The sequence below is a fragment of the Heloderma suspectum genome, chromosome 15 (genome assembly GCF_057233095.1).
Source record: "Heloderma suspectum isolate Gila_16-S chromosome 15, 16-S_ref, whole genome shotgun sequence".
Lineage (NCBI taxonomy): Eukaryota > Metazoa > Chordata > Lepidosauria > Squamata > Helodermatidae > Heloderma > Heloderma suspectum.
The window spans coordinates 3,586,108-3,614,094 of record NC_139472.1 but is presented as its reverse complement, the minus strand read 5'-3'; the positions used below and the strand labels follow the sequence as shown (position 1 = coordinate 3,614,094).

The 27,987-nt window shown below is 46.2% G+C and overlaps 1 protein-coding gene across 8 annotated transcripts; it reads left to right on the top strand.

Moving 5' to 3' along the window:
- Positions 1-296: 296 nt before the first annotated feature.
- Positions 297-27,987, top strand: PLOD1 (procollagen-lysine,2-oxoglutarate 5-dioxygenase 1). 8 transcript variants are annotated; one of them, XM_084822235.1, is made up of 21 exons: positions 297-857; positions 3,375-3,470; positions 4,036-4,093; positions 8,404-8,495; positions 9,275-9,411; positions 9,992-10,155; positions 11,522-11,634; positions 11,889-11,952; positions 13,279-13,376; positions 14,706-14,807; positions 15,427-15,558; positions 15,741-15,862; positions 15,977-16,081; positions 17,165-17,290; positions 17,791-17,932; positions 18,239-18,352; positions 18,851-18,916; positions 20,224-20,328; positions 20,896-21,042; positions 21,868-21,993; positions 22,573-27,987. In XM_084822235.1, the coding sequence occupies exons 2-21, from the start codon at positions 3,390-3,392 to the stop codon at positions 22,726-22,728; spliced, it is 2,250 nt and encodes a 749-aa protein (XP_084678361.1). In that variant the 5' UTR covers positions 297-857; positions 3,375-3,389; the 3' UTR covers positions 22,729-27,987. The 8 variants fall into 8 exon arrangements, 7 of the variants coding, with proteins under 7 accessions (XP_084678361.1, XP_084678364.1, XP_084678360.1 ...); XM_084822238.1 differs by having other exon boundaries at positions 3,375-3,498; XM_084822234.1 differs by having other exon boundaries at positions 297-2,296.

Here is a 27,987-nt window from a genome sequence, read left to right as displayed (position 1 = left end):
CTCCAATTCAGTTGGAGCTCTCAGAAGCTCCTGGTGAGCTCACAGCCAGTCAGAAGGATAAAGGGCAGCGCCCTGGGCTTCCTGCAACCCACTTACCTCTTAGCCTCTGTCTCCTTTGTCTCCTTTGTCTCTTCAACCACTGCAACTCCCCTGGCCAACTCCTGTTTGCTCCCCCTGTTCGCTCGCTCTGTTCGCTCGCTCTCTGGGAGCTTGCCTGCTTCTGTAGTCCCTGGACCAGCTGGAGCAGCTTGCTCTGCTCTGCTCTGCTCAGCTGGGAGGCGGGAAACAGGCCTCCCCAGAACCGTTCTTCTTTTAAAAAGGGACTATGGAAAAAGTGCCTCTGAGCATATGCAGAGTGGCTGTTCCCACCACAGAATCATTATTTTTAAAAGGAATGATGGGGAAAGTGCCTCTGAGCATCTGCAGAGTGGCTGTCCCCTCCCCAGAACCGTTCTTCTTTTAGAAAGGGACTATGGAAAAAGTGCCTCTGAGCATCTGCAGAGTGGCTGTTCCCGCCGCAGAATCATTATTTTTAAAAGGAATGATGGGGAAAGTGCCTCTGAACATTTGCAGAGCGGCTGTTCCCTCCGCAGAATCAATATTTTAAAGTGGACTATGGGAAAAGTGCCTCTGAGCACCTGCAGAGTGGTTGTTCCCTTTGTTGTTGTTCAGTCGTTCAGTCGTGTCCGACTCTTCGTGACCCCATGGGCCACAGCACGCCAGGCCTTCCTGTCCTCCGCTGTCTCCCGGAGCGAGCTCAAGTCCATATTCATTGCATCAGTGATGCTACCTAGCCATCGATTGTTCCCTTACAGATCCATTTTTTAAAACAAGGAGCTGTGGACAAGTTCCCCTGAGTGAGTGCAGAATGCTTTTTCCTTCAGTAGAGTGAAACAGTTTTTAAAGGACTTATGGAAAAAAATCTGCCACATCCTTATTGTTTTATTGTTGCTGAGGGTTTTTTTATGTGTTGAGTTCACACTGTGGTGGGGATTTTAATTTAGCAGATGCTGGGGTTTTAGTGTTTTTATTTTAAATGTGTAAAATGTCTGGAGGGCTATGTTGAGTTGGAAGTATATGCATGTTGAAATAAGTAAATAATCAAAAGTTCCTCTAAGCAGTTTTTTAAAAGAGTGTTCCTGAGAATGTGCAGAATGTCTTTTTAACAGAACCAAGAACCTACAACCATGTATCTCTCAGTATGTGCAAAATACATTTTCCTTGAGCAGAACAACTTTTTTTTGTTACCTAAGGTAATCTTAGCTCTGACCATATACAGAATACACATCCCCTTCTGACAGGAAGTAGGGGGAAAACAGTGTAGGGAAGGAATGCCTTTGGACATGTGCAGAGTGCATTCTCTGAAGTGCCATTTTTATTAGGAAAAATGAAAACACAGGGCACCCCATTTATCCTGTTGCTGTACATCCTCCTGTTTGAGCAACTGCCCAGGAACATAACATTCTTGTCAGCTGGTAGCCTTATTAAAAGCTGTTAGAAATCTAACAGGTAAAGCTTCTAGCAGCATGACATTGCAGTGATTGGGATGTCCCCTGATGGATTTCTGCCTGCCAAGAAGCAGATAGGCATAGGAGCCTAAACCTATCTTGGTGCTTTTTTATCCTTCCAATGCATCTGGTTATTAGTGACATGGGGATTCTAATCTGCATGAATTACAAAACCAAACGGTGGTAATTCTGGATTACTTAAACCAGATTCCAAGGCTGTGATCTTGTAAATGTAGAATTCCCATTGAATCAGCAAGGTAGCCAGTACAGAAGTGAAGTACTTTATTGCTGAACGGTGGAGTAAATGTCCCACTGAGTTTAATGGGATATATTCCCTGGCAAATGTGTTTTAAGATTGCAGCACTAGTCAGGTTAATCAATAGAGAAATGCTTTAGTTAATTGAAAATGGGAGCCCATTTTAACAGATGACAGGGCTTGGGGTTAATGCCATATCTGCTTATTTGGTGGTGGTGTGGGGTGCAATATTGGTTCAGGTATGTTATTGTAATAAGGGACAGAGAAGTCTTGAGAGATGGTTTTTCCTTCAAATGGCTTTTGTTGATGGAATTGCAAGTTATTTCATACATCCCTCAATATTCCCCCCCCCCGATGATGTTTGGGTTCTTTGCAAAATGTATTTAAATGTAATTGATTCACTGTGTTAAAAGACAAATGATTGTAATCACCGGTTTCCAGAGGGGTTGCTGTGTTTGTCTAGTGCAACCAAAACAACAAAAGAGTCTTGTGGAAGAAGCATCCGTGGACTGTACTCCATGCGTCAGATGAAGTGAGCTATGGTCCGCAAAAGCTTGTGCCAGAATAAACGTATTATTATTATGATGTGTTTTTTTAAAGTTGCAATCCTATGCATGTTTAGACAGAAAAAAGTCCTACAAAAGAAGTTGTAGGGCTTTTTTCCCATCTAAACATGCCTAGGATTGTGCCCTAAGCTCCTTTTGTACTGCTTGATATCATAAGATCTCTAAGCAGTTTACATATTTGTTAGTCTTTAAGATGCCTCAAGAACCTTTGTTGTTTGTAATCAACAACACATTCTTTAATTCTCAAAAGCCCTATGGAGAACCTGAGAACAGCAGTTGACAATTCTGGATCAATTAACCTAGAGTAAGAGAATACTGTTCTGGAAGTGGTCAAGCCACAAGCTTTGGGCATTCCGCAACGGTGTTGCAACTGTATTGGGCATGCACAGGCGTGGCCATTTAACAAAACAAGTGAGACCGTTCTGTGCTTCGGAGATATCCTTAAACAACAAGGCAGGCAATGTTGCCACCTCCAAACTGCTGATGGATGTGCTCAGAGATAAAGGCTTATCCACTCCCATAGCCTTATGAAAATCGTAAATCATCATAAACGTATATGTCAGGCTCAACTTTTGCATTGTCAGTCTATCTGCACCGTTCACTGGAACCTCTCTGGGTCAAGCCAATTAAATAGTTTGCATTTTCTTTTGGAGTCATCCCATGAAGGGGACTGTTGGGAGATTCAGGACAGATCAAAGGAAGTCCTTCACACAGCGCAGAGTTAAACTGGAATTCACTACCACAAGATGGAGTGATGGCTGCCACTTTGGATGGCTTTAAAAGGGGGGTAGACAATTTCATAGAGGAAACGGCTACCAATGGATACTGCTCCTGTTGGCTATACGTTACCTCCAGTATCAGAGGCAGTAGGCCTATGTACACCAGTTATTGGGGAGCATGGGCGGGAAGGTGCTGTTGCACTCCTGTCCTTCTTGTGGGCTTCTCACAGGCATCTTGTTGGCCACTTCGTGAACAGAATGCTGGACTAGAGAGGCTTTTGGTCTGATTCAGCATGGCTCTTCTTATGTTCTTCTGTTTCAACAGGAACATCTGAATAAGATGCATTTGGAGAAGAACATTGCTGAACACACAACAGAATCTGAGCTCTCTGCTTTGGATGTGCCAGGCAGCAATCGTGCGGTCCGTCTCTCAAGCAAACGGCCCTTGTGTAAACCTGTTTTCTCTGTACTGTGTGTATATATCTGCACGCATACTGCCAGTCAACTGAAGATACCCTCTGCATCCCATAAAAGCTTGTGTGATCATGTTGTATACCAAAGGAAACCTGCCAAAGGCAAAACTTCAGCAACCAGAGCTTTGCGTCTTCCAGTTTAAAACTGCCTTCCCCCCCCCCCTTTTTCTTTTTTCTTTTTTAGGACCGATTCGTTGGTCCTGTCTTTCTGGAGCGTAGCATTTTGTCTCTGCTGAGAACGATCTCAAGATCTCAAAGCTGGATGTTCCAGGGGCAAGGAATGAAAGGGGTGGGGGAAACAGGATGGGCCTAGACTGGAGAGAGGAGGAGCCCCCTTTGTGGGGCGTGTTTATTGCGTGGCACAGCAGCCCCAGGACGACTGGGAGGGACTTTGTGGAGCAGGGGTTGCATCCCAGCTGCCTCTGGGTCTCTCCCAAAACTGCTTTTCTGACTAAGGAAGCTGAGGATCTCCTGCAGCAGGAAGCCGTTCTCACGATGTCCCTCTGCTTTCAGCTGCTGCTTCTGCTATTCCTACTGACCCAGGGGAGCAACAGTGCCAAACAGCAGAACGGTAAGACGGGAAACAAGACAATGTAGCCACTTTCCGGTGCATGAGGAGTCTGCTTTGATCCTCTTCTCTCCCTCCTCCTTGCCCAGATAAACTGCGGTAATATGTGCCTTTTCACTTTGTGTGAGTTAACTTGGAATAGCTACCATGGTTTGCCCATGTATTCCCTGCTTACCAAGGCAGTCTACTGATTTGGAAGTAGGCTCTCTCTGAAATCCGTGGGGAGCTGTTCCCAGGTTTAGCTCAGGGGTGCAGTTAAGAACCTGTAACGCAGAATAGTTTCCCCTTAAGACTTGAGGAAATACTTTGGGGTATTTGCAATCAGGATGGTACCAGGGAGGTAGAAGGATGGATTTTTTTTTCCTCCCTCCCATTCACATCCTTTCAGTGCGTGTTCATGCACCACATTTTAATCTAGGCTGCTAAGTGGAAGTTCAGAGCCAACAGGGTATCTGTGCCATGTTAATTCGTACAAGAGTGTGAAATTGTGGTCTTGAGTATGTGGGCAGATCGGAATCTCCCTCTCCATCCATCACAGGATGTACATCAGGGCGGGAATCTCATCTGAAGAAAAGGGCCAGAATTCACCCTCTGCAATCCTTTTTTTTTGGCAAAGGTTGTGGGTAGGGGTCCCCACCAGCTTTCCCCACACAGGTACAGCTACAGCCCAAAGGAGTGTGGGAAAGCTGCCCTGAACAAAGGCTGTAAAGTATTTGAAAACGTTTGGCATGCACAAAAATTCCAGCTGTGCCATGGCCACGGTGGCAGAAAGCTGAAGGTGGTTACATTTCAGTTCAGTCATTCTACAGGAAAGCCTTTGTTCTTGCTGGTCACCTGAAATATTAGACTTGACAGGTAATCTGTTCACACATGTCTCAACCATTGCTGGGACACCCATTTCCACCCCATCCAAAATCATGCTCCGCACGTACGCTGTGAGAAGCCTTCCGTTTTTTGAAAAAGCAAGCCATCTGGTACCATCAAGGTTTGCCATATCATTGTGCATTTTTTAGCATTTAGCAAAGTGAGTTATCTACAGAGGATGCAAATGCCCTCATCCCCCACACTCCCTGGGGTCCTCGGTCTGTGGCACAGAAATCCTATGACTTTAGAAAAAGAAAGAACTTTGCACAGATGGACAATGTCTTTTCTCCGCTCGCTTTCCCTCATTCCAGCAACTTTGGCAGTCTGCACAGCGAGACTGTCTTTCCTCCGACGCAGAAATATGATACCCCCATCTGTCCATCAGGGAGGCCGCTGATCTCACCCCAGCCTTGCCGTTGTGTTCAGCAAAAATGTCCAAGTTGTTTCAAGCAGTGTGTAAATGGCCCCAAAATGACTCCAGGCCACACTTTGTGTTCAATTTAAAGCTGCTTTGAATAATTTTTCCTTTATGCACTTACTGCCTTTTCTCAAAAATGACTCCAGGCTGGACTTTGCTTTCAGTTTAAAACTACTATCAATCATTTTTCCCATATGCATTTAACTGCCTTCTCTCTTTGCAGAGGGAGAGAAGCAGATGGTTAAAATCTGTACTGCAAAGGCATTAGTACATATGACCAAAGGTCCATTTAGATTACCATCCTTCTTCCAGTAGTGGGCAGCCCAATTATTCTGGGAAACTGACAGGTCATACAGGCAAGATCCACAGATATTAAACAAATTAGACCCACACACACACACATTTGAATATACAACGCAGCAGCATTTTCCCTTGTGTCCAGCTTGGCATGTCTGGTGTTACTGAGCATCCTCATCAACACAGCAGATGTCATTTGCAGCTGCAGCATCTGGATGTATTTCTGGACCTCCAGGGACCACAACTGGCATTTGGGAGGAGTATGTTGTCTGAATGGAGTGTGAATGTGTTGAACACCGGAAATGGCCGGTAACTGGATCGTCGGAGCATTTGGCAATGTGGAAGAAGTCTGACAGCAGGGCTTAAAAAGCTTTGACAGTGTCTGTAGCAGCTGTAAAGTTTACCGGATCCTTTCCTGCCGCTGTCTCAACACTTTTGCCATACAGTGTTCCTACAAGCAATGGATCTTGGAGGGTCTCTTCCCCTCCTCCATGTGACTCCATCTCTTATTTGCTTGATTATGGAACCTTAAACTCTTGGTAATGGTTCTCTTCTGCCACATACACACGTGGCCTCCTTAGGCAACCAGAGTACAGACCCCTGCTGGTGAAATAGCAAGTATTGCCCTGCCTTTTTTGAAACCCAGCAGGAGATTAATATGGATGGTTTATAGTCTTTTTCAGTCGGTTAACCTTTTTCAGTCAGTGGGCACATTCGGAATTTTGAGTGTTGCGGGCATTGTCACAAAGTGGTTGCCGAAGGGCGGGGGCTGTCCATTCACAAAAGACCTGCCATAGTGGGCGTGGGCAGTGGCAAAATACTCATTTCCCAGAAGGCAAACTGATGAGGCTCAGAGACTAGAAATTTGGCCAAGAAACTAAGTAGGGGCTGTGCTCCGAATGCCAAATCACATATTTGCTCCATGTTGGCTTAGTGGTATTACTGGAAATAAAGATGGCGCTGGAAGCCTTTGCTTTGCTTTGCAACATGGCAGCCTCACTGTTAAATATTGTAATTAAAGAAAACTAAAGGAAGATTTTAAAAAATCAGAATGGACAGGGAGCCTGGAGGGAACCAAGAGAGGTGTCGCCGGTACCACGTGGAGACCACCGGTTTATAGCTGCAGTTTAAAAAGAGCTTTGTATATTTATTTGTTTAATAGTTTTCTATACTGCTGACCATATTTAAAAATATCTCTAAGTGGTTAGGGGCAGGCAACTTGTGGCCTTCCAAATGATTTGGGGCTGCATCTCATATTCCCTAAGCATTGTTAATACTAGCTGGTGCTAAATGCAGTTGGAGTCCCAACACCATCTGGAGGGACACAGTTCCCCCATCCCCCATGGTACAGGAGGACGTAGACTAATAAATTGTTCAGGCAAAGCACTTCTGGATCCATGCACCTCTTCTGTTGGGCAAGAACCAAATGCAGGATTTTTGCTTCCAAGTGGGCATGAAAGGAGACAAGAGAAAAGGGGTTGTGATAGACCTGAGCTGTGTTATGTATTTAGTCTGAATTACATCTGCAACACAGAGCTTGCTTGCCTGCTGGAAAGCGCAAGCCACAGGAGACAAAACACAATGCCATAATCTCCAAATTCTGGTCCAAAATCTCTGGTCCACTACACCTGTATAAAGGCAGGGGAAAGTAAACAATGCCGTATGGCAGAAAAGAAGCCCGTCTTGACCAAGAGACATCTTTTCCTGTTTGAAATCATAGCCAACTGGCATTTTCTTTGTTTTTTCCTCTTATTCAATCCAAGTCAGGGCATCACAGACAGGCAGATGGATAACGTTTAGGTCCTTGATATTTTTAGCTTCCTGTTTTGCTTGCTTTCATTTCTTGGCCTTTGCTGAAAAACGTTGATGCTGCAGGCTCTGTTTCTGAAAAGTTTCAAAACAGTTCTTCTCATCAACTGGCCATGGAGACCAGTGGTCAGCTTACCACTGAATGTCACCAACGTTTTGGAGTTGGGGGTGTGGGTGTGGAATTTGCAGTCATTAACATGCTGCAGGTTTTCCAAGAAGTGGGTGCGAAGATGGGGAACTTTTATTTTCCTATCCATGAGGACATGAGGATTTTCATTTTCCCATCCACACAAAGGTGAGAACTACTTTCCAAAATTCCATCTGCTCCAGTGTTTGGCTTCCAGTAGCTCCCAGATGCCTCTGAGAAGCCCCAAATCATGCATACAGTAGTCCTCCTCTGTTAGAGATAAAAGAGTTGCTGGGCTATAATGCAGAGTCCTGTGTGTCCAGTCCAGCACAGACCTGGCTCCCCAGAAACCATGGCTTGAGAATCCATAACCAACCAACTCCCACTTTCTCTCCCCTTCTGTGGAACAAATTCTCCACTCTCCTTTGCTGGCTTTAATTGTGGCTTAACATTAAATCCCCACCAACACTAATTATGGTTGACGCTAGCTCACACCTCCACCAGGGTTTGTTTCTTTACTAGCAAACAGCCCCGGCTTTGCATACGTTGGCATAGCCCTTGGTGTGATATGGGGAAGCCTTAGAGCAGACTCACACAGGTTTCAGGTGGGGTTTTTTCCTAGACTTGCCTGGGAATGTTGCAGATCATGCCTGGGACCTTTTGCACAGCTCTTCCCCAAGGACATGAGCTTCTCAGCAGGAGGGATACAAGAATATAGTGGACACATTTGGCTGAGTTATGGTAGGGTTGTCTTCAGCCTAGCATCTGAATGTTCCTTGTGCTTTCTCCTCCCTCCAGATAATTTACTGGTTCTTACTGTGGCCACCAAGGAGACAGAAGGATTCAGACAATTCCAAAGATCAGCTCAGTTCTTCAACTATGATCTCAAGGTGATGATGGCAGCAGGGGGTCTGAATGGGGAATTCTGAGTGGGGCTGAAATGAATTTTATTCCCTGAGGGGGATGGGGGCTGCCCCACAGCAGGAGGCAGACAGCAGGCTGGTAACTCCGTAGCACATCCTTCGAATCTGCTTCACACTGTATGGACTACAAAGCTATGCGCTGGTTAGGGATGTCTCCCCCTTAGTGGCTGAAGACATTACTGCAGGCTACAACCACATGGACACATTTAGATCAAATTAAATTAGTTAATCTATTATGAACACAAAATAGCCCCATGGTTCACACCCATAAGGTCCCCTTAGTATGCGCGCCAAGTTTCAAGTGTCTAGGTTTCATGGTCTTGGTGCTATGGTGCTGACAGATGGACACACACACACACACATCTTTTATTATTCTAGATGAGTTTATTCTAATTTCCGTGTATGCTGTTCTCATAGCAGTGGTATTCATTCCCCACAGTAGACTTCAGTTGGTACTTTGGGGATCAGTTTAAAATCCGCAAACACTAACCCACTGAAATGGAATACGATGAAGCCTTCATTACAGCCCTGTTTTAGCCTTATAGGTCCCAGGACTATGTTTTTAGCTTACCCTTTGAACATCCATAGAAGGCTAAGTAGCTGTTCTCACCTCAGTGTTTTTCTTTCCCTAAAATAGATCTCAACTGCTACCATCGGAGTAGTTTGAAATACACAAATACTAACCCTTTTGAAATGGAATACGAGGAAGAAAACTCATTTTTTTCAAACTTGCTTTAACTCCCAAGGTCCTGGGATCAGGAGAAGAATGGCATGGCAGAGATGATGAGAAGACGGCAGGAGGAGGGCAGAAGATCCGTCTCTTGAAATTGGCTTTAGAAGAATATGCCGATAAAGAAGATTTGGTCATCCTTTTCACAGAGAGGTAAGTAGACTGGAGCCAAGAATTGCCAGGACATAGAGCAGGGGCACCCAACCTTTTTGGGTCAATGGGCACATTTGGAATTTTTAGCACTCTTGGGCACTGTCACAAGATGGCTGCTGTAGTGGGGCTGGCCCATTCATAAAATGGCTGCCGCGGTGGGCATGGCTGGACACAAAACATTCATTTCTGAGAAGCTGAACTGGTGAGGCTCAAAGAAAAGTCACTTGCCCAAGAACCTAAGTACAAGGCAGAGCTCCAAAACACAAAACCACTCTTTGGAGCCCAAATAAAGATGGCGTTAGAGGGCAGCCCTTTTCTTTTCATCATGCCTGGCCTCACAGCTAAAGAAAGAAAGAAAATTAAGGGTGCAGCATCTGACTGGCAGATGCTGGGAGTTGTAAGACTTTTTTCTGTATAAAACATACATAGAATCGGACCTGAGAAAAATCTTAAGACAGAAGCTAAAAATCAGGGAGCCTGACGGGCGCCAAGAAAGTTGCCTCCCTATTCCTCTCTCTTTCTCTTTCTCTAACACAATTATCCCCCATACCAAAGCCAATTTCTCCTCTCCCCGATGTAGCTACGATGTCATCTTTGCGTCGGGGCCGGCAGAACTCCTGAAGAAATTCAGGCAGGCCAAGTCCAAAGTTGTCTTTTCATCAGAAACACTCATTTATCCGGACCGAAGGTTGGAAGCCAAGTACCCCCAGGTCCAAGAAGGGAAACGATTTCTTGGATCCGGAGGTAAGAGGGAGTGGATACTTTGGCATGGTGGAAAGGAAGGTTGCAATGTAAAGCTAGAATGTGGAGCATTGGAAGAGCAATCAGAAACAGGGAGCTGGGTTGAAATCTGGCCACCATCACCGCTGAGACCCCCAGCAGGTCTCTTACAGTTTTGGAGCCTTTTGCAAAAAATGTCAATGAATGTTGACAATTTCCTTCATGGTAATGAGGTCTAGAAAGTTTTTGTTTTTTGTTACAGTGAAAACTAAGCCTTGGAATTCTGTGGAGGAATTCTGCAGTCTTCCTAAAGAATCCAGATTTGATCTTTCACTGTACAGCCGCAGCCTTGCAGGGGTATAAAACAGCTAAAGGAATATTTTTTTTCTTGAGCCAACTGGTATAGAAGTAGAAAGAGACCAGTTACACAGAAGACGTCATCTAGCAGATCAGAATGAGCACTTATATGTTGGGTGAACTACACAGAATCATAGGGTTGGAAGGGGCCTACGAGACCATCAAGTCCAACCCCCTGCACAGTGCAGGAAGCCTGATTCCCAGGCGGTCTCCCATCCAAGTACTGACCAGGGCTGGCCCTGCTTAGCTTCCGAGATCAGACGAGATCAGACGCATCCAGTCCATCTTGTGCTTATCCAGTCAGACTGGGGTGGGTTTTTAAAGGCAAATATTCTTAGGAAATCAACCCTGAGTGCTCATTGGAAGGACAGATACTGAAGCTGAAGCTCAAATATTTTGGCCACCTAATGCGAAGAGAAAACTCTCTGGAAAAGACCCCGATGCTGGGAAAGACTGAAGACAAAAGGAGAAGGGGGCGGCAGAGGATGAGATGGCTAGATAGCATCACTGATGCAATGAATATGGACTTCAGCACGCTCTGGGAGAGAGCGGAGGACAGGAAGGCCTGGCGTGCTATGGTCCATGGGGTCACGAAGAGTCGGACACGACTGAATGACTGAACAACAACAACAACAATTCTTAGGGTGCAGTCCTATGTATAGGCAGAAAAAAGTCCTACAACACTCAGCATTGCCCAGCCAGCCATGGTGGCTGGGCAATGCTGGGAGTTATAGGACTTTTTTCTGCCTAAACATACATAAGGTTTTGCCTTTAATTGTTCAAGGTAGTGGCCTGTTATCAATTTTTTTAAAAAAACTGCTGCTCCCTCTTGCTTGGTGTAACTTAAAAGCTTGCACCCTCCTTCGCCTCCAGGAGATTGTTCAGCAAAAGATATAAACTGTATTTGTATTTCTTATTTGTTATTGTCAACAACAGTTCCATTTAGGTATCTATCATGGCCTTGTAGAGGTGGGGTTTTTTTGTTTTTTGGTCCTTTGCGACAAAAAAAGATCTCCGTTCTCTCTTTCTGCAGGGTTCATAGGTTATGCTTCTCATCTCAGCAAGCTTGTGGCAGATTGGCAGGGCCTTGACAGCGACAGCGACCAGCTGTTTTATACTCGAGTCTTCCTGGATCCTGAGAAGCGGGTAAGTACAGGGGACAGAGAAGCTACATGCGGTGGAGGCTGGTGGCTCCAGTTTTGGTGGGTCTGTGAATCCATTCTGGGTTTCAGTCAGAACCAGCCAGAGCACTAAGGAGCTATCCAAGGCACTGATCCCTACCCCCAAAATGTATTGGCCTTTTCATCTCCCTTTCCAGCTCTCATGAAATAAATTTCATCTCCCTTTCCAGCTCTCATTAAATAAATAAAATATATTCATTTCCCCCTCCCTCTTACCAGGAGAGTATCAATATAACTTTGGATCACAAGTGTCGGATCTTCCAAAACCTGAATGGCGCTCTAGGTGAGAATCGGGGAAAGGAGAAGGAGGCTCCCCTGACTTTGGAGTGATTGAAATAGCTGTATATTACCACCGGGAATAAACATGGCTTTGAGTTAACGTCGCGATTCTTGGTATATTGGGCCCCACTTGAGAGGGCACAGGACATCTGTGGAGGGGGGACAGTGGGAAAGACACAAAATTGCTGGGAGAGATGGGTTCCTGAGCAGGGCTGTCCCCCAATTAAAACATCTTAGGGCGCAATAGGACTTTTTCCTATCTTAATATGCATAGGATTGCAACCTTAAAAAACCAAATAATAACAATACATTTATTCTTGGACAAGCTTTCATGGACCATAGTGCCTTTAGTTGATTAATCATATCCATGATAGTTGATTAATCATTAGATGATTGACAAGCGCATGCTGCAACAAAATGTAGCATGACGTGCTCCTTGTTCAGTATTCCAGCTTGGATGCAGGAAGACAGCTTTGGGTGTGGACGTGGTGCAAGTCGCAACAAAGATCCGTGCCTAAGGGCTATAGCAGGAATGAAAACTAGGGGGTGGGGTGTGGTGAAGGTAGGAGCACCTGGCTGCTCTAGGAATTCAGAATGTATTTAGACTGAGTTGAGTAAAAGTTATGGAGCAACAGAGGTGCCTTCAGCTGACTCAGGGATGTTCTTGCCGGCCTCCTTCTGCCTACACGTTTGCTTCACAGTTGTTTAGACTACATTTGGGTTTGACTTTGAGTTGATGGTTATGACTTTTGGCCTGATTTCCTCCTGTAATGTGGTTTATTATTGCTTCCTGCTTGGTGTTTTGTTGGCGGGGAGGGTTCAATTGCTCCTTTTATAGCTTTCTTTGCAAGCTGTGTTGGGTGCTTCTAAAGCAGGGGTGCCTAACCTTTTTCAGCCCAAGGGCCACATCTAATTTTGGAGACGTTCGTGGGGAGGGGGGGATTCCAGTGGTGAGTGGAGCCAAAGGCAAAAGAGGACAGCGTCAAAGGTGAAAGGGGTGTGGCCAAAATACAAAAAAATGCCAGCTTATTTTAGCTTAAAACACTTAACTGCCAGTAACTCAGCCTTAGAAGAGGCGTTTCCACTTTTTAGAATGGGGAAAAACACACACACACATGCTGGGAAGCCACCAAATGATTGGCAGCCAGGGGGAAAAGCCAGAACCATCTGGTGACGTGTGGAAGGGGGCAGAATAATTCAGCCCCCAGGCTTGAGATTCCACACCTCTATTCTAAAGCAAGCCCAAAAGGCAGGGTATCAATATGTGAAAAGCTTGATTGAACCTTGGAGATGCATGCAACTATCCTCTGCCTCTCTTTTTAATTTAAAGATGAAGTCGTTCTGAAATTCGAAAACAAGCGAGTGAGGGCACGGAACCTGGCGTTTGACACCCTCCCAGTTGTGATTCATGGCAACGGTCCCACCAAAGTAAGCAAGGTCACAACTCTCTAGAACCATGGCGAGAATTAGAATAAGTTTATCTCTCTCGCTCGATCCAAGATGAGGATGTATTTGCCCCAGGAACTGCGGGAAACCAGTCTGCCTTATGCTTGTGCTGACTGATAGGCAGAGCTGAGTGTATTTTGCCTGGAGAGAATCCGAGCCTCAAATTAATGATGCAGTCCTATGCATGTTATAGACAGAAATAAGTCTTACAACTCCCAGGATCCCCCAGCCAGCCATGCTATTTGGGAGGTGTAGGATTTATTTTTGTGTAAACATGACTAGGACTGTGCCCTTATTTACTTAGTGGTTCTGTTTATGAGTTACCTTATAGCCAATGCTCTCAGGATGACATCCATAATAGAAGAAATACAATAAAATCAAATGATAAATGCATTAAATATTTTTTTACCATTTTAAATGCAGGAGCAATAATTTTAAAAAAATTAAAGAGAAGAGAGAGACTGCTAAAACAAGTAAAAAACTGTTTCAAATCACAGCACCAAACATATCTGCAAAAGTAAAACAAGCAGGCAGTCAAAGATTATTTTAAAAGGAGAATAAAAAGGGGGTTGCCTGGTGCCAAAAAGTCAACAAAGTAGGCGCCAGGCGGACCTCTCTAAAGAGGGCAATTCAGAATTTGGGGGCCACCACAGAAAAGGCCTGCTCACTCACCGAATCTCCCTGTGTGGGAGCCTCAGAGAAGGGCCTCAGATGACGATCTCAGAGCACAGGCAGGAATATATAGGACGAGGAACACATGGGCCATGAAATTAAGTAGCTTAGGCAAAAGCATGTTGTTGTAGTTGTTGAAACGGGTTATTGTGTTGTCTGAACCCAGCCACACTAACAAACCATGGTCTGTTAACCACGAACAACCCATGAAGGGAAGGCCTGTTGTTGGGTTATGAACTGTGGGTGTTCACCATGGTTTGTTATCGCAGCTGGGTGCAGACAACACAATAATTTTTATTTATTTATTTATTACATTTATATCCTGCCTTTTTTCCTCCAAGGAACTCGAGCCAGCGTACATAATCCTCCTCATCCATTTTATCCTCACAACAACAACCCTATGAGGTGGGTTGGGCTGAGAGTCTGTGACTGGCCCAAAGTCACCCAGTGAGCTTCCATGGCGAAGTGGGGACTAGAACCCAGATCTCCCGACTCCCAGTCCAGCACTCTTAATGGTGGGCACTGGACCATAACTTAGAATGAAGATGTCATTACTGGTGGAACCGTATTGACAGGGTGAAGCGGGTTTTGTATTTCGGCTTTGGGAATAAGGCTTTGGGAATCTTTCTCTTGTCAAAGCTGCAGCTGAACTACCTGGGAAACTACATCCCTCAGATCTGGACCTTTGAGACGGGCTGCACCGTTTGTAACGAAGGCTTGAAGAGTCTTGCGGACCTGAAAGTAAGGGCTGATGCTGATCGGGCGGGGTGGAGGAATGGAAAGCTCCACAAGGCACGCTTGTGCATTATGCTGGCTCTAAGCCAGGGGTGCCGGTTTCTTGGCTTGGCTTCCTGCAAAGTATCCTTGGATTTGTAGTGTTGTGAAGACCGGAGACTTCTATCCAAGTGGCCCCATGCAATCCCGGTGCCCTGCAGATATGCAAGACTAGACCTCTCATCATCCCCAACCAGCATGGGAAAATGGGTGATGGGGACTGTAATCTGACGCATCTGGAGGCTGCCAGGCTAGGGAAGTCTGTTTTAGAGGACTGAAGTTACCAGTATTCCCTGGTTGGTGAGAGTGGGATCAATGACAGTTAAACCGGTTTGAGCTTTCAGGGTAGTCTGGGCTTAATTTTAGATAGGGCCCAACAAGGGAACCTGGTTTTTTAAGCACCCAAGGCTCAGCCCTAGATGCTATGAATCAATAAAGAAGCGGGTGCCTCTGGGCATGTACAGAGTGTGTGCCTCTCTCAGCCCTGAAAAGCTGCAACTGGTCAACATATATTTGGGGATTAAAGCTCGGAGCTTCCAGGTGAGGCTGTTCTGATGTTCTTTTTGTCCCTCTTACCTGAGTGCAGGAAGATGCCCTGCCAGTGGTCCTGATTGGGATCTTCATCGAGCAACCCACCCCGTTCCTCACCCAGTTCTTCCAGAGGCTTCAGAAGCTCCGTTACGCAAAGAAACGGATCCAGCTCTTTCTGCACAATCACGTGAGTCATGTCATCCTCGGCTGGGGACGGCCGTCTGTCTCCCAGAACCCTTTGCTTCTGTTGGCACCCATAAGGCCAGCCAACAAGCACAACCATTCACCAAGGCCAGCCAAGAAGCACAACCATTCACCAAGGCCAGCTGTGACTCTGGTGTAACACGCATTGCTCTGCTTTGCGCACAGGAGGAACATCACCTCTCCCAGGTGGGCGCCTTTCTGGATGAGCACGGACAAGAATATCATTCCATCAGAGTGATTGGACCAGAAGATCATGTGGAGAATGCCGATGCTCGCAACATGGGCATGTAAGAAACCAAAAGCAATCTAACATTTGCAAGAAAAATACAGAAGGGCAGCTCTTCCCCATGTTTGCTCTTGCGTGATTCTTGTTCTGACTGGTCTGCTTGGTACCTCCCTAGGGATCTATGCCGGCAGGACCCCGTATGTGAATATTACTTCAGCCTGGACGCTGAAGTGGTGCTGAAGAACCCGGACATATTGCGGATCCTGATTAAACAGAACAAGTGAGTCCTGCTGTAGGTCTCCTTTTGTTAACCCAGGAAAGGACTGATCAAAGGCTGGACGCTTATATACTTGCTGAGCCCAATTCACCAGCAGCACGGTCTGCTCCTTCATGGGTTTCAGCTGGGTCTTCCTCCTCATGAGCGGACCCTTCCTCCTGAGAAAACCCAGGGCGAAAGAGTCTTCAGGTGGCCAAGCAGGTGCTCTGACAACAACTGAGTGTCCCACCTGATCTGTCACTGCTGGTGCCCTGGAGGGCTAAGGGACGAGGGAGGAATGTCAGGAACCACAGCAGGGGTCACAAGGATTCTTTGGGACCTTAGGTGAGGAATCCCTGCAACAGGACTCTTCAGGCTGCCCCATGTCCTGTGCGAGTGAGGTGTACTGACGGATCAAAATCCTCCTCCAAAGAGGTCTTCCCTGGGCCTGGGTCAGCCTTTCCGTGGATGGGTTGGACAAAGCCAAGGAGAAGGTGTCGTCTTTCCTTACTCCAGATCTGAATGTAGTTGCTGGATTGGAACGGAAGACTCCTGGGACACCGGAGTTTGTATCCGTCCCAGAGTTATATTTGTGATTTGATTTTAAGCCTGCCACACTGGACTCCCAAACTTTTGTGTGAGCCAGAAAACAAAGCACACAGCTTTCATTTTCTTACATCTCTCTGCTTTCATGTTTTTAATAAAAAGAAGTAAGTTTCCAGTCCTTATCAAGAGGAGATCTGCTTGAAATTGCATGGCAACATTTCAAAAGCCAGAGGGGTTGCTGAATAAGATTCCCAGTGGTGGGGATTCTTAGCTCCTTCCTCTTTTTATGGCTGGCAAGAACAGAGTAAACACTCACTAATCAGGAGAAATTATGCAGATGTCCTTTAAGTAATTTACACAGCCTGTGAAATTTAACCTTGGTGCAGAACACTGGGCTTTGTTTTTTGAGTTCAAGGTGGACAGACACCTAGGAATATCCCATCCTTTGTTCCTCCACTCCCCATCTCTGTGCAACCAGATATCTCCCACATTTTCTGCCAGTGTACACACTAATATCCCTTTCCTTCCTTGTGCCTTCCTTCCCCTGCACCCACCCAATAGGTTTGTGATTGCCCCGCTCGTGAGCCGGCTTGGGAAGCTGTGGTCGAATTTCTGGGGGGCCTTGAGCGCCGATGGTTACTATGCCCGCTCAGAAGATTACGTGGACATTGTCCAAGGGCGGAGGATGTGAGTATCACAAAGGGCTCTGACAAAGCTTTATGTGGTTGCAATGTGTTTGCTTCCAAAATTCTCATCCAGATTCTGCTCTGGATTTTTGAGTGCCATATGACCCAGTTTTAGTGTGTGTGTGTGTGTGTGTGTGTGTGTGTGTGTTCAAAATGCTGCCTAACTTCTTGATTTTAAATTAATTTTTGATCAAGTAATCTGTTACAAATCTTATTCTAACTGATTGAGAAAATATTCCAGCCCTACTAATTTTATATACAGTAGCATTTTATATACTGTTTTAGTCGGTTGTTGTGTTTTGAATTGTGTTTTAATCCATTTGTTTTGCTATTGTTTTGATCAGGTTTTATTTGGGATTGTAAACTGAGTGCCCTTTTTCTTGGTAGAATGGCAGGGTACAAATCATATAAATAAAGAAATGTTTTGGGGTGATCCACTTCTCATCCTGGTTAATATTCTCTCTCTCTCTCTCTCTCTCTCTCTGTCTCTCTCTCTCTCAGTGGCCTCTGGAACGTCCCATACATCTCAAGTGTCTATCTGATCAAAGGCAGCATCCTGAGATCTCACCTCACCCAGACTGACCTTTTCCACAGTGGCAAACTGGATGCAGATATGGCCTTTTGCGATAACGTCCGGAAGCAGGTTGGTGTGGCAAGCAAGAGGCTGTATTTTCTGGAAGGGTGAGGAGGAAGGCTGCTAAAACAAACCCCATCATTAACTGACATCGCTTGTTTTTGTTCACAGTTTCCTTTCCCTTTAGCTATGATGTCGGACTACAGCTCCCTTCATGCCTGAACATTGGCCATGATAGCTGGGGCTGATGGGAGTTGGAGTCTGGGAGCAGCTGAACAGTAGGGCAGCTGGGGGCATTTTCCCACTGGCTGGATTTGCTCTAGGGGTTCTGGTTCTCGGTAGCTACCAACGGCTTCTTTCCTTTCTGTCCCACAGAGCATCTTCCTGTTTGTGACAAATCGACAGCAGTTTGGGCACATCCTCTCCCTGGAGAATTATCAGATGAGCCACCTGCACAATGATCTTTGGCAGATCTTCAGCAACCCAGAGGTGAGATGTCCCTTGTGGGATAAGTGACTTATCAGCATCTTTTGCAAAATTTAAGAGCCAGACAGATTTTTCCAAGTGCCAGTTTGGAAGGGCAAAACATTCCTGTCACATGTCTGCATGAGTCACTGTTCCCTGCTAATCTTCCAGTCAGGAGCCACTCTGAGAACAGGGGACTCATGCAGAAACACCAGGGTGGATGAGTTCTACTGAGGGTGGGCAAACATTTACTCTTAAATTCTCTGAAAGTAAAAATGTGTGTGTTTAACAGTGAATGAGGGCAATTTTAATTGCTGCAAACATTTGGGAGACATAGGGCCTCCTCATTTTCCCAGGGACACCCAGTATGTTTATGACTGTGTTCAAATCTTGAACCCAGCCCGCAAACATCTGAGATGAGGCTGGATCATTGTCAGGCAGACAAATACCTCTTGGGAGGGTGGGGGGATAATCAACCAAGTAACCTCCATTTTCTTTTGGTTTTATTTACTCCTAAAACAGGATTGGAAAGAGAAATACATTCACGAAAACTACACTGCAGCCTTAAAAGGCAAATTGGTAGAAACGGTAAATAGCTCTTGTCTCTTTTTATGTTTCCATTGAGTTGGGGTGCAGCGGGCCATAGAGTGAGGAGAAGAGCAGTAACAGGTAAACTCAAGGAGACGTCTACTCCAGGTTCCTGGCCCCATCTCCAGGTGGCAACTGGTTGAGGACATTTTTGCTACTAGCAACTGGAATTCCATCCCCAGAGACATTTCTTTGGCAACAACTCTTCTGTGTTACAGGCACCAAATCAAAACAACTGTACTTTCCCAGGCATCTGATGTTTGGGGTTTTTTGTTTTGTTTTTAAAATATCCTGTTTAGCATTGCCTCTGCTTGTTTTTATATCAGTGTAGGATTTTATTTGTATTACTAGAGGTTTTTAATGCATGCTTCTTATATTTGTTTTTATTTATTTATTTCAATACCGCCCAATAGCCAAAGCTCTCTGAGCAGTTCACAACAATTAAAACCATAAAATACAACACAGATCCAATAGAAGAACTTGGAAGTTTAAAACTGCAGTATAAAATAAAAAGAATAACCAAATAGAACCTAGCAGCAGTGCAAAATACAGACCCAGGTTTAAAACTGCACTGTAGTTTGGGTTGCAGGGTTCTGTGGTCTGATCTTGAACAGTATAGGTCTGAATAGGTCAGGATTCACAAGGAAGCCAGAGAGAAATACATCAGCACCATGGAAAGCTCCGAGCTGTGCTAGGTCTGGAAGCCAGACAGGGTTGTCTGTATGTTGCTCCAACAATGAGCGGAGCAAGACAGAGCGTTAAATAAGAGTTGGCAGATTTAAGCTGGTTGGCCCGGTCTCTCTACTGACAGAGGCTTTGACTCTTAAAAGGCCCTTACCTGTTTTAGCAAACTCAGCCTGGGACGATCTGGGAGTGTGTGTGGCATGCTAGTGTCCTCATGGCCCCAGTCCTTGGAGTCTGAGGATGGTAATGCCACCTCATCTAGATGCAGGGGAACCAGTCCCTGTGGTCTTTCTGGAGAACTGGGTCCCAGGGAGGTGGAAGGCTCATGACGCCTTTCCGTAGGGAAGTCCTCTCCCTGAACCATTAACTCTGGAGCCTCTTCTTCTGAGGCGAGGGTTCATAATCCTCTGAGGATGAGGATTCAGTGTCCTGGTCCATGACATGGTGACATTGAAAAAAGGTGACATTTGCAAGGGCTTTATTAGTTGATCTCAAATCTTCAGGTATGTGTTGGAGGGGGTATTTCATATAGGAGGAAGCCCAGATCACTTTGGGATTTATTCCAATGAATTTCCCTCCCTTGTCATACTGCTTAAGTTCTTACAGTACCTCTGTCTTGCCAGCCCTGCCCGGATGTTTACTGGTTCCCTATATTTACTGAAACGGCTTGTGACGAACTGGTAGAAGAGATGGAGAATTTTGGCCAGTGGTCCAGGGGAGACAACACGGTAAGGCAAGCTTACAAATAACTTCACCAACATTTATTAGCACATGAATGATTAAACATTATTCTATTTTTACAGTAGTTTGGATCGGGGTGGGTAGCTGTTTTTGTGTTTTCTTTTTATATAAACCACCATGGGGATTTTTATTAGACAGCGGTATAAAAATATCTACAATAAATACATAAAATTACTAGGCTGCCTGACCTACAGATACCTAGGTTGAGGCACACTGAAGGCCTGAAAAGGGGGGGGGGGGACAACATCCACCTCACTTCCTGTTTATACAACCTTCTTTGCCTAGTTGCCTACAAATGGTGTTGACTCACCCCAGGTGAGTGGGTGATTCTAAGAGCATGGTAAGGAAATTGCAGTATTTCAATGTATACATGTTCACCATTGATCACTTGATGAGAGCTGCTGCCTTCATGCCTTCGCTATATGAAGGGCTATTCTGAACACTTCCAAAAAAGAGGCCCATATTTTAAACTGGAATAGATCTTTCCTCAGACCCTTCAAATTCCGTTTTTCCGGTTGCCCAACAGCAGTCACCTTTGTGTAATAATGTTGCAGGACACCAGGATCCTAGGGGGATACGAGAACGTCCCGACGATCGATATCCACATGAACCAAATCAACTTTGAGCGTGAGTGGTACAAATTTCTCCTGGATTACATTGCGCCCATCACAGAGAAACTGTACCCCGGATACTACACCAAGGTAAGTGCCATTTATTTAATGGTCCAAATGTAATCAGCAGGAATTGGATCCTGGAGACACAGGGGGTGGCATAATCTAGGGCTGTTCAAGGGAAGGAGCTGTCGAAGGAGAAGGTACCTTGCAACATGGACAAAATATACATTAAAAACAGCATTCGCTGTTCTTTGGCACCACATATCCCATGACGGGAAGCTGCCTTATAGTGAGTCCACCTAGCTCTTCACTGACTGACAGTGGTTCTCCAAGGAGGAGTCTTTCCCACCCCTGCCTGCATAAGCCAGGTGTTGAACCTGGGACTTTCAGCATGGACAGATTCCTGGAAGATATGGCTATCAAGGCTTACTATATGCTGCCTCCAGGATCAGAGCCAGTATGCCAATGTACACCAGTTGCTGGGGAACATGGGTGGGAGGTGCAGTTGCACTCATGCCCTGCTTGTGGGTTTCCTGTGGGCAGCTGGTTGGCCACTGTGTGAACAGAATGCTGGACTAGATGGACCCTTGGTCTGATCCAGAAGGGCTCTTCTGATGTTGGCCGCCACTGCTGATTTACGACTCTTCCCTGAATGTTCAGGTCAGATGTACCTCTTTCTCTCCGGAGTCAGCCTCAGCAAAAAATAGTTCCTCTGGCTTTTGCAGCAGAAGGCTGGCTGTGCACAGCATTGTTTGGCTGCTGGCTGTGACGTCACAATCCCATCCTTCCCCAAAGCAGTTCGATAACCTTTGAGAACTGCTTTCCTTGAAAAGTGTCAAATGTACACTGAATGGAATAAAAGTGCAGGCTGCATGAAGCGTGCCTTTCATGGTGTTCTCTCTTCCTACGCAGACCCAGTTTGAGCTGGCCTTTGTTGTCCGGTACAGACCTGATGAGCAGCCGTCGCTGATGCCCCACCATGATGCCTCCACGTTCACCATCAACATCGCCCTGAACCGCGTTGGGATCGATTATGAAGTAGGTGCCAACGGAGGGTCTTTCTGCCATACTTACAGGCTGAAGAGTTTAAGATTGACAGAGCATAAGATTTAAAGGGATTAAAGCAGCCTTCCCCAACCAGCTGCCCTCCAGATGGACTGCACTACAAGTCCAAGCATCCCCCCGCCAGCATCCATAATTGGGGGGCCCACCACTGAGAAGGCCCTCTCCCTCTTTGCCATCCTCTGAACCTCCCTCAGAGGAGGCGCTCAGAGGACAGCCTCAGTTGTGGTTCACAGTGTATGGGCAGTTTCACGTCAGGAGAGGCGCTCCACCAGGACCCAGACTGTGTAAAGCTTTATAGGTTAAAACCAGCACCTTGAATTGGGCTTGGGCGTGTACAGGAAGCCAGTGCAAGTGGGCCAGAATCAGTGTTACACACTCAGACCGTCTGGTCCCCATTATCAATCTGGCCGCCCCTTTTTCAAGAAGCTGCAGTTTCCGAACTGTCTTCAAGGGGAGCTTCATGTGGAGGGCACTGCGGTAATCTAACCTGAAGGTTACCAAAACGTAGACTTCTGAAGCCAGAGCCTTTTATTGTTTCTCCTTTCCCTGCAGGGAGGAGGCTGCCGGTTCCTGCGCTACAACTGCTCCATCAGAGCGCCCCGGAAAGGGTGGACCCTGATGCACCCAGGCCGCCTGACGCATTACCACGAGGGCCTCCCCACCACCAAAGGAACCCGTTACATTGCAGTGTCTTTTCTCGACCCCTAGAGCTGCCTTTTCCGAAAGGAGGAGAGAGAGAGAGAGAGAGAGAGGAGGGGAAAATCTTTCCTGCCAGCTTCACCCCTCGACAGGAAAACTCCACCAGGCATGGAAATCCTTGAGTTACCAGACGGATTGGATTAGACTACCGCCTTGTTGAATTCTTAAGGCACATCTTCTACTGCCCTTCAAGGGTCTCTAGTTCCAAAATTTGGGAGATCTACCAAAGATATCCAGGGGCTTGGGGCAGAACTATCTCTGCCTTCTAATCTGAACCCTCACATCCCTCTAATCAACGTGGGGCACAGTGCCTTAGGAGATGATATGCAAGCCCCATGGTGCAGCACCTGTTCATTTCAGTGGGGCTTGTGGGGGAGAATTTCCCCAGTGGATTCTGCCCCCTTGAGTCAGGGCACTCTCCCCACTACTCTCCTGCCCTTAGTGGTGGCTAAAACCCACTAGCTGAGGTAGCCACATCATCTTGCTTCCGATCCTGCTTTGTAGCTTCCATCCAGGGAGAGCCCAAAGCATTTTGGTGTTCAAGGCAGACCATCCAAATGGCGCCCCCACCCCCAATAGCAGTAAACATCTAACAAGAAACTAAATAATTTTTCAATTCGGTGCCTTTTCTCAGCACCCCAACAGAGCTGGGCCCCCTCGGGCCTGTTCTATGCTGAAGCAGAATGAGGTGGTAGAGTTCTGAGGTGGCAAAATGGACTGTACCACTTTGGAATGAAGGGGAGGACTTGCCATTTTTAAAAACTGATAAACCTTCTCTGCAGGTAGTAGAAAGCTAGCACAGCAAGGAGGGAGCTGAGCTACACCGTGATGTGCTAGCTTTCTTGCTGGCAGGGAGGTTTTTTGGAGGGGGATGAGGTACCTTTAAAACAGCAGCCCTTCCTGCAGCCCGAAGTGGTACAGTCCTCTTAACAACTCCAGGGCTGTACCACTTCATTCTGCCTGAATCCTGCTTAATCAGAGGGGCATCTTTTCTTCTGTCCAAAGGATCTGGTTGTTGGAGGCATCGCTTGGCTTGGACTTCTACTCCCCATAGGGAGAGGGCATCTCACATTGAAAATACAGTTGTTATTTGGAAAGGGAGGTGAGATGGAGCAAGAAGGCCAGACCCATTTCCTCCTCCTCCTCCTCCTCCGGCCCTTGCTCTTTCTCCAGTCTACAAGAAACTGGTTCATGTTGGGTGAAAAGAAAACACAGCGCATCTCAGGGACCTGTGAAGGATCGTGAGATCCTTCAGGGCCACTCAAAATCGGTGCCATGTAAATGCTCAGTTCCGGGGGTGTCAAACCTCTTTCACCCTGAGGGCTGAATTCCAGTGGTAGGCGGAGCCGAAGGCAAAAAGGGTGGCGTCAAAATGACCAAAAATGTAGCCTACTTTAGCTTCAAGCTCTTACTGCCATTAACTGAGGCTTAGGAGAGGCATTTCAACCTTTTACGGTGGGGAAAAACCAGTAGAAAAGCCAAGAAACCACCAAACAATCAGGGGAAAGGAGGTGGGGCCAGGGGAAGTGTGGCCTCTGGGAAACCCCAGACGGCCAGATTGGAACCCCAGGAGGGACAGACCCCTGGGCCTGACGTTCAACACCCCTAGGCAACAGTGTTGGTATAAGTTCTTCATTACCAAAGAAAGGAGCTAACCAGATGCTTAGATGACTCCTCATCCTTCAGGAATAGCAACCCAGGTGGGGGGAACTGGTTCGTGCCTCTTTGCAGAAAGACATGTAGCCACCTCCTCATCTTCAGAGGAGATGCGAGGCTCTCATCATTTGAGAAATTTGCGCATCTCAGCTACAAAACCAGTGAGATTATGCAGAGCGCCCTGCCTCTGAGTGGAACATTGGTATTGCTTTTCTCTCTCTCTTCCTGTTGGCAGAAAAAAGTTCTCTGCCATGGTCAGAAGCATTTTGCACTCAGGTTCTTGTCTTTCGAAAAATGCAAAATGCTTCTTACAGGCAGGAGCCTTTACAAATATCACTGTGCCTTTTGAGCCATTTGCAGGGGGTGTTGCTTGTGACGGGAGCCATCGTCTTTAAAAACAGATAAACCCAGAAGAAGTGGAGGAATAACAAATACCCACCGCATTATTATTTTTATTTCTGGCTTCACACCCTCCTTTTCTGGAAACTGGGTAAGAGGAGGAAAGTGTGGCTGGCCCGTTACATTTTTATTCGGAACGCAAAATGTGGATGCACCATTTCAGGTACCCATCCTTCTTCTCTCCTCACTTTGGCATAAGGTCCAAAACTATGGGTCAGTGAAGAGCTTTCTAAGAGCTGTACGTATTTATTTCAGAGAGTCGGCCCCTCTATTTCGATGTCTACTTTTTTCTGCACAAGGTGTACAGATTTCGATGGGAGATTTTTACATTAAAACTTTTACGAAAACAGCTGAACGCCAGACACTGTTGATTTTCTTTACGTGGGTGTAGATGCAAATGCTTCAGACACTCCTTTAGGGTGATATTTCTGTGGGGCGGGCAGATGCTCTTGTTCCTGTACTGTTCACAAGAATGCATTGCCCACTTAAAGGGGGGTGGCACATTGAGTGAAACTGATATGAGGATATCAGGCCACCACCACCATTACACCCTGCTTGTGGCTGGCTATGATTGGAAGCAGAATGCTTTACTAGATGGACCTTTGGTCTGATGCAGCAGCACAATTTTTAATGTCCACATAGCTAAACAGAATTTCCATGTCCAGGGGCAGTGTACCCCTGAATATCAGGATGCTGGGGTTTAACAGGTTGCAAAAGACCCCCACCATTGCCCCGTGTTTATGGGCAGCCAAAAACATCTTCTTGGCCCCTGTTGGGTCTAGAAGTTCAGCAATAGCACATGCAAGTTAATGACCTGGGTCACATGTAACAACAACCTTGAGTGTGGGTTGTCATTGAATCATGGGTCGTTGTTGAATCATGGGTTATGTGCGAGCCCTGCACTGCAGTTTAACTATGGATTGTTAACCATGAACAACCCAGAGTTTACAACCCAACAACAAACCATGGGTTCTCTTCCTGGGTTGTTCGTGGTTAACAACCCAGAGTTAAACCATAGTGCAGGGTTCATGAGACCACCCGTGATTCAACAACTGCCCACAACAACCCATACTCAGCCCATGCTCTGGGTAGTTGTTACATGCGGACCAGGCCAATGAGGGGCCATAGCTCAGTGGTAGAGGCTCTGCTTTGTATGCAAAAGGTCCCAGGTTTGATCCCTGGCATCTCCAAGTAGGTCTGGAAAAAGTCCTGCCCAAGTCCTGGAGAGCCATTGCCACCAGTCAGTGTTGACAATACTGGGCCAGATGGACCAAGGGTCTGACTCAGGATAAGGCAACTTCCGATGTTCCTAGAGACGCAACATGGTGGCAAGAGTGTTGGACTTAAAACAGGGAGACTTGAGTACAGATCCCCACTTGGCCATGAGGCGCACAGGGCGACTTTGGGCAAGTCCTCTTGTGGCTTAACCCACCTCCTAGGGGTGAAGATAAAAAGATATGTGGGGGGAACAGAACTGTGTGCACCATCCTGGGAAGGAGGAGAATGTATCAGAGAAATGTAATGCCGCTGAGCATGTGCAGTGTGCAATTCCTTTTGCTGATATGCGCCATGACCCTGTTTACTCAGGCTGTGCCCTGTTTTCTGGTAACTGTTCAAATAAGGTGGTGATTCTCTACCCACTTACCCAGGAGTAAGCCCCACTGAACTCAATGGGACTTGCTTCTGAGTAGACATATACCGAACTGCACTGTCAGTCACTGCCCCTACTGGGGAAGAGCAGAGGGTATTTCCAAACAGCGCCAGAAAGAGTGAAGTGGCTGGGCCAAAGCCGAAAGGACACTCAGCTGTGGATGTGTCTGGTAGTGAAAAGAAAGTCCGATGCTGTAAAGAACAATATTGTTTAGGAACCTGGAATGTCAGATCAATGAATCAAGGGAAGCTGGAGGTGGTCAAACATGAGATGGCAAGACTGAACATCGACATCTTGGGAATCAGCGAACGAAAATGGACAGGCATGGGCGAATTTAATTCAGGTGACCATCATATCTACTACTGTGGGCAAGAATCCCTTAGAAGAAATGGAGTAGCACTCATAGTCAACGAAAGGGTGGGAAAAGCAGTACTGGGGTACAATCTTAAAAACAATAGAATGATCTCAGTACGAATCCAAGGCAAACCATTCAACATCACAGTAATTCAAGTCTATGCCCCAACCATTGATGCCGAAGAAGCTGAGGTTGATCGGTTCTATGAAGACCGACAACACCTTCTAGAACTAACACCAAAAAAAGATGTCCTCTTCAACGTAGGGGATTGGAATGCTAAAGTGTGAAGTCAAGAAATAACTGGGATAACAGGCAAGCATGGCCTTGGTGTACAAAACGAAGCAGCACAAAGGCTAATAGAGTTTTGCCAAGAGAACACGCTGATCATAGCAAACACTCTTTTCCAACAGCACAAGAGGCGACTCTACACATGGACATCACCAGATGGTCAATATCGAAATCAGATTGATTATGTCCTTTGCAGCCAAAGATGGAGAAGCTCCATACAGTCAGTAAAAACAAGACCTGGAGCTGATTGTGGCTCAGATCAAGAGCTGCTTCTTGCAAAATTTCGGCATAAATTGAAGAACGTAGGGAAAACCACTAAACCATTCAGGTATGACCTAAATCATATCCCTTATGAATATACAGTGGAGGTGAGGAATAGATTTCAGGGATTAGACCTGATAGACAGAGCGCCTGAGGAACTATGGACGGAGGTCCGTAACACTGTTCAGGAGGCAGCAATGAAATCCATCCCAAAGAAAAAGAAATGCAAGAAAGCAAAGTGACTTTACAATGATGAGGCTTTACAAGTAGCTGAGGAAAGAAGGGAAGCGAAAAGCAAGGGAGAAAGGGGAAGATATATCCAACTGAATGCAGAGTTCCAGAGAATAGCAAGGAGACAAGAAGGCCTTCTTGAATGAACAATGCAAGGAAATCGAGGAAAACAACAGAATGGGAAAGACTAGAGATCTCTTCAAGAAAATCGGAGTTCTCAAGGGAATGTTTTGTGCAAAGACGGGCATGATAAAGAACAAAGAAGGCAGGGACCTAACAGAAGCCGATGAGATTCAGAAGAGGTGGAAAGAATACACAGAAGAACTATACAGGAAAGATCTGAATGTCCCTGATAGCCATGATAGTGCGGTCACTGAACTTGAGTCAGACATCCTCGAGAGTGAAGTCAAGTGGGCCTTAGGAAGCA

What these genes read in the sequence shown, in the direction of transcription:
- PLOD1 (XM_084822232.1), top strand. Translation starts at nt 3,826, where the DNA reads ATGGGCCTAGACTGGAGAGAGGAGGAGCCCCCTTTGTGGGGCGTGTTT. An exon ending in AGCTCTTTCTGCACAATCAC is followed by an intron (nt 15,559 to 15,740) that starts GTGAGTCATGTC and finishes CTTTGCGCACAG; the next exon opens with GAGGAACATCACCTCTCCCA. An exon ending in GCGTTGGGATCGATTATGAA is followed by an intron (nt 21,994 to 22,572) that starts GTAGGTGCCAAC and finishes CTTTCCCTGCAG; the next exon opens with GGAGGAGGCTGCCGGTTCCT.